The 6,515-nt window shown below is 39.0% G+C and overlaps 1 protein-coding gene across 1 annotated transcript in view; it reads left to right on the top strand.

The window, feature by feature from the left end:
* Positions 1 to 632: 632 nt before the first annotated feature.
* Positions 633 to 6,515, top strand: part of CDKAL1 (CDK5 regulatory subunit associated protein 1-like 1) — a gene marked incomplete at its 3' end in the record, with an annotated part of 265,833 nt that continues 259,950 nt past the window's right edge. Inside the window, exon 1 of the mRNA XM_008944761.1 lies at positions 633 to 673. Coding sequence (XP_008943009.1) covers positions 633 to 673 — 41 coding nt within the window. The remainder of the gene's footprint in view (positions 674 to 6,515) is intronic.

The following is a 6,515-nucleotide window of genomic DNA, read 5'->3' as shown; positions in this document are numbered from 1 at the left end:
GGCAGGCCTATGTCATAGAGACAGAGCTTGTTAACATCTTAAATAAAGGTAACATACACTTTGCTCCTCTGAGTACTGGAAAAGTCTGGAGTGTGTTGTGCTGTAGTAAGAGATGTGAAAAGCTGGTGAATGGGGCTCAGATTTTGAAAGGAGTTTCAGGGAGTGCTGTGTTCAGTTCTCCATTTGAGCTTTATTTAAAATAAAAGTTCCGACTCCCTCTGGCACCTGTTTAAAAACAAACTTCTGCTTGATGACAGGGGATGATCTTCCTGTGTTTAGACTGCTCAGAATAAAGGCTCAATCACTGTAAGAATTACCTATTTAACACTTTGAGTCTTTGTATATATAGGCTGTGGTAGGAAAAATTATAATGTTTATTAATGAAGTAGTATTTCAAAGAAAGTGTATGATACACTTAGTGCAATCAGTCTGAAAAATGTATTAGACTCACTATGGAAATCTGGAAGAAAAATACGAGAAATCTTACAGAGCAAATTTCAGAGGCAGAAGTTGTGCAGTTAGCACTTCTCCCATCCTCTCAAATTCTGCAGTGTTTGGGAATTGTAGAATAGAATTTCTTTGAAACTCCTGGTAGGAGCAGATGGAGTTCTTTTCCAAAGTTTTATAACAGGATGGCGATTTCCAGTGAGATTCAGTTGAATTCTGAGCTGGCGTAAGTGGGTTTAATGCAGAGCATTGCATTATTTAGTATTGTTTCCTGGCGTGAGGTGTTTTGAAGTCTGCAGAGATCTACGCTGTATTAAAAATAGAAATGAATGAAAAAATATGGAGTGGTTGCATAGGAAATGCTGTTTAAGCAGTTAATATTGCTTAGAGGTATTTAAAGGTTGGTGATATTAAATGTTTATGTGTTGCAGAGAAACTTGAATGTTACAACTTCTGCATTAATTTACTATGTGTCTGAAGTCCAGGGAGAGAGGTTTAACACTGGGGGCCTTTTTCATTAGGACATGAAGAAGGGCATGAATATGTTGTATGAAGGACACTTGGGAGCCCCAGGAACATGCAGCTGGAGGCTGCCTCCGTTTCCCATATGGACCTGGGGGTCATCACCCATCATAAGTGGGACTGAGCAAAGGCTGGAGACTGTTAGAGGAGCTTTAGCTGTAAAGCACCTAGCTCATCTTGTAAAATAACCCTAAAAATTATTCATTACACTCATGATGGGTTATTATCTTTAAAAAGCCGCTGATCAATAGCATACTGCAATGAGGCCTTTCCCCTGACATTCCTGGAGATAAAGCTGTGAAATCCTGGTCAAGTGTTATGTGTAGTTGACTGTGCTCAGATAGTTACTGCTGGGTGTTATATGCTGCAAACTTAGTACAGTGATGTATTAGACCCTGCTTATTCTTTAAAAATAGAATATTCCTTCTAGGTGTATGTACAGGTAAAGATGGTCGTATTGATCTGTGAAAATTAAAGTGAAACTTGGAAGAAAAGAAGTAGAGCTTTGGGAGTGAAGTAGTTGTCATGTGCATGTATTTATATTTCAGCCACGTTGGTGTGTGTTAGAAAAGTTCAGTGTTAAGATGTAGCAGCTAATGTTTGTTTCCTGAATCCTTTACATTGTTCTGACCTTTCAGATATGCGTGTGACCTAAATCTTTCATGAGCTCATGCATTTATTATTATTCCTTTGAAATACCTGGCAGTGTATTAAACTTGTAAAATATTATCTATCATGAAACCTACTAGAATGATATCTTGGTTATTTTAGGAAGCATTCTTAGGCAAGCTAATATGCTTAGAGAAATTACCCCTTCAGCTCTGATACAAGTTACAATTTTTATCTCTTTAAATAATACATTTTGAACTAGATTTAGATGACTAAACTGGGATTCATTTCTCAGAGCTGCTTCTAGTGCTTGTGTCTCTCTTCCTTCCCTCAGCATTCCCCCCTGCAAATGTTTTCCCAACCATGCTCATCAAAAAGCCTAAACCAGAATGGGAGCAAGCGTGCTGCATAAATTGTTAGTGACGAGCAGATGTAGCTCCTCTGATCAGTCCCACCTAACAGTGGGGGGGCACTAAAACATCTCACACTCCTTGCTGCACTTTGGAGCTTTTGGCTTTCTAAGTAGCATCTTCTCCCTTCCCATGCTTTAAACATCAGTGACAACAGCAGCGGAGAGTTTTCCCAGCAGTGTACAGGCAAAAGAAAAGTGCAGTAGTCATTCAGGTCACCCAGGAATTTAATTTTTGTTTTCTTTTTGATGAGGTGATTAAAAATGCCTAAGTATAAAAATACAAAATCGTATTTCTTCTCTTCAGAAATAGGATTACCTTCTCAGCTAAACATCAAACACTTTTGAATCTGTTCATGTAACCACAGACTCAAGGTTTCAGTCTCTCAAGAAAATAAAAGAAAATAAAACTGTAGTATCTCTTCAGCTTGTATTGTAGCCTGTGGTCCATGGCCCTTTGAAAGCATCCAGTTAAGGCAGTGTAGGAGTCTGTTGCTTCAGGAATTGTGATGAATTTGTGGAAGTGTAGAAGCACTATGATGTTCTGCCAATACAGAAACCATGTTTTTTTCTGTCCAATAATTGTGTGTGTCAAAATGTACTCCATGGAGAATTGTCTGGATCTTTACCATTCTTTTATTGTGGTATAAAACAATGAGAAATGGAAGATAGTAATGAAGAGTTAGTTAACATAGCTTCATAGTATCTTGAGATAAGGCTGTTGCCCAAGTAGCCTGTTGGAAAGAATGTGGGATGTATGATGAGGACCAAGAAATGTGAACCAACTCTCATGAGTTGTTGTCAGTTGTGGATGAGAGAAATGTGACCAGGAGACTGAGGGAAGGCATTTATTCCTCTTTACTTGGTGGGACTTCACCTGGAGTACTATGGTTTGATTGCAGGGGAGGCAGCTGAGAGGTTCAGGGGGACTGGAGCAGGTGCACTAGAGGACTACTAAAATGATCAGGCTGTCAGGAGTCCAGCATATGGGAGGCTGGTGGATTATCTAGTAGTAGTCTATAATTACTTGAAAAGTGACTGCAAAGAAGATGGAACCAAGCTGTTCTTGGTTGGATCAGAAGACATAAGTGACAGCATGTTTTCTGTCCTTGGCTGGGCAATAGTATTGTCAGTAGTCCACTTGTGATTGGGAGGTTATACCAGATGACCTCTAGAAGTCCTTTCCAACCTACATTTCCCTGATTCTATAAAAATGAGGTTAAACAGAGAGGATAAGAGACAGGATACTACAGAGTCTGTTACTTCTATTGCTGTTCAGATACTGTGATCATAAATAGGAATTAAGTAAAACAATCCTCATCTCTTTAGATTAGGAAGAGCTTACTGAGCTTTACTGGAGAATTTAATGAATTAGACCAAGAAAAAGAGCAAAAGGTTAATAAAAATATGATTCAGTGTGCTTTGCACAGAATGAAGGTTCCGATGTTTAAGAGCTAAACCTCCTTTTTGTTTCTGCCCTCTTCTTTGTTGCTTGTTTCCATTCCATCATGGCCATGCTGTAGTCCTTACCTATTGCAGAATTCCTGACAAAAACTAGGCACGATGTGGCTGCTCACATAGCATTGCCGTAAGGGAAAAAGTGCATGCAGCTTACCGTTTTCAAAAGTGAGTGAATTTTGGTTCCAGAACACTTCTGTTTTTTTCTTTCCTGCAGTAGTCATAGCTACCTGATTGAGTAACAAAAAGCCCTGATGGTCATAGAATTTTAGCTTCCTTTCATGCCTGTGGCTCTTCTTTCTCAGCTGCCTTGTTGGTGTCTCAAAGAAAATGCATTGGTTGTGAACTCCTTTGTATATTCTCAACTTGTATCAGAATGTCCCATGCCCCATAGAAACCTGCAGGGGTTTTGTTCTGGTGGCTCACTAGAACAATATCATCAGTACCACACAATGCTGTGTGTGCTTAGTCCATGCAAATTCTGCACCCTTTGTTTGGATCTTCATCTTCCTTACTTGATGGAAAAAATTTCCCAGTGTCTTATATTTACAAAAAAAACCCCAAACCACAACAAACCAAGAAACCCCCCCCAACACCCAAAAAAAGCAACAGTACACGAAAAAAGTCCTCATAACAGCTTCTACAAGAGCATCTTCTCTTGCTGGTCCTTCTCTTTAATTTTGTAGGTAGCCTGCTGGTGAGAAGGATACTACACCTCTGGGGAAAATAAAATCAGATTATTTAATTTTCATCCAACTCTAATTTCATTTTTTTTTTTAAGTCATTGTGTCAACAAGGTTTTATGTTACAACCACTGGCCATGTGTGCATGCAACTTGAAGCCTGCCTAGACTTGGAACCTGAGAGGCATTCTAGTGTTTCACAGATTAATCAGAACAACAGTATGCCCTAAACTGCACTTCTTTTAAACACATGAATAGAACTGTGAGTGGAAGGATTGTGAAGGTCAAGTAGAAAAGATGGTCAGTTAACAAAACATAAAGGTGAGATATGCCACAAATACAACAATGGAATATTATAGTTCTTACAGGAATATGTGTAGTGTTATATTTGTATTCTACCACTAACATGTTTAAAAAGATAACTCAAACCCCAGTGTTTGTGGAGCAGCAAAGGCAAATATGTTACCATTTTATCCAAGGAAGGATGGCAGGAGCCTAAAGAGTTGTGAAATAGTACAGAAATATTTTTTTTTTCCTCAACATTTCAGCAAATGCCTTCTACAAAGCCTAGATGTCACCTGTGTTAGCTGGTGAGGGTTAGATGCTAACAGAGGGATGTATCAAGATCTAAAGTCCTTACATGGTGTTTATATCACTGATACTACCCAAAGGGAGAGTGTTCTAAACTTCCTACTTGCTGCACAGGAAACTTTTTCCTGGGCTCCTTCAGACTAGGTAGACAGAAACTCTCTTGCAGAGTGAGCTGAAGCACATTAGCTCTCCTTCCACTCAGAAAAACTCTTCAGGAGAATGCCTCTCTTAATTAGAGAGGTAATTATTTTTCTCTTCCTGTGTATCTTCAATTTACCTGCCATTCCTGGAAAGAGCTTTCCATGTAGTGTACTCTTTCCACTACAAAGCCCACTGGCCAGGGAGGCTCTCTTTAGGGTTGTTTTGTACACTGAAGGGGGGAAGAAAAAAGGTGGTAGAAATGAGAACAAATTTTGAAGCCAGCAGATAAATCACAGAGCTTTCTAGATGAAATTTCTTAAATTTAGTCCCTTCTTAAGGCACTAACCTATGCACTCCAAATAAAGTCAGTCGGATTCAAGTGAGTTTATGGCCAAAAATACAACTCCCAAAACCTCTTTCTCGTTCCTGCTTAAAAAAAAATTCAAATCTGTTTGTCCATAGGTCATCAAGCAGGTCTAGAACTGATCTGTGGGAAAAGCTTGCCCAAGAGGACTTATCATTTGGGTGGATAGGTTTTAATTTGCATAGCAGTTGCCCAAAAGCTATGACATCTGAGCAGGAGTTTATCTCCTGGTTAAGAGTACAGTGCCAGGAGCAGGGCCAAATCCTCCTGGTTTGAGTTTTGTACTTAATTTCTAGTATTTTCTGCTGTATGGCAAGGTCCTCCAAAGTTTTAAATAAACAGAAAAAAATTTAAAAAAAAAAGAAAACACAAAAAACCCTGAACCAAACTTGACTTCTTGCCAGTAATGACCCAAAAAATAGAAAATATATAAGCTTTTTAGCCACTGAGTAAAAATCTGTTCACCACCAGCAAGGATGAATTTTTCTGAGGAGCAGACTTTGCTTTTTACAATTCTGTTCTTGTAAGACTGATAACTTTCAATTACAGGTTTCAAGTATTTGCTTTAAGTTATGGTATATTGATTTTTAAATCAATTTTCTTAGTCATCTGGAGGGACAGCAACTGGCCTGCAAACATTCTTGTCTGACCTGTCCAAGGCTATCCTGGTAGATGTCTGTTCTTGGGGAAGGAACTCGGCTTCTGATGCTGGTCAGCTGAGCCTTGCTTGGGGCTTTAAAAACTACCAGCCAGGGCCAAGGTCAGATTTAGGATTTATTCCTTCATCCCACCCTCTTTCTGAATACCTCTTGTTCTGATGTTTTGAATTTGATAAAATCTTTGTACTTTTACTTCAAAAAACCTCTGCAGGAAGAAAAGATGTTCATCACCACTAAAATACTGTATTTATTTGTGTCATGACTACCTAAGGGTAACTGGTGCATCTTTAATTGCTGCCTATAAAGTTACCTTTACATGAAACTTGGGGAAAACTCAGGCACAGATCCATCAGGGTCTAGAGTTTAAAGTGAGATTGGCTTTTGCATACAAACCTGCAGTCACTTCACTTGTGGGCCAAGTAGCTGGATGAAAACAATTTTCCATTCAAACCAAAGTATTAGAGCTAATTCAGTAAGCTGTGTTGGGAAAATGCCCTGTATTTTGGAAGCAGCAGATAACTGGTTGTTTTGGAGTGTCTGCCATAAAAGCCTGGATGGTTCTGTTGTACTTGTGAAGAGCAGGAGTTGGAGTAGTACAGTAAAATGCATTTTTTTTCTGAGAGAAGGAAAGAT

The sequence above is a fragment of the Merops nubicus genome, unplaced genomic scaffold, assembly GCF_000691845.1.
Source record: "Merops nubicus isolate BGI_N331 unplaced genomic scaffold, ASM69184v1 scaffold4387, whole genome shotgun sequence".
In the NCBI taxonomy this organism is placed as follows: Eukaryota; Metazoa; Chordata; class Aves; order Coraciiformes; family Meropidae; genus Merops; species Merops nubicus.
Note: the sequence above shows the minus strand (reverse complement) of the source record. Positions and strands in the feature narration are given on the sequence as shown.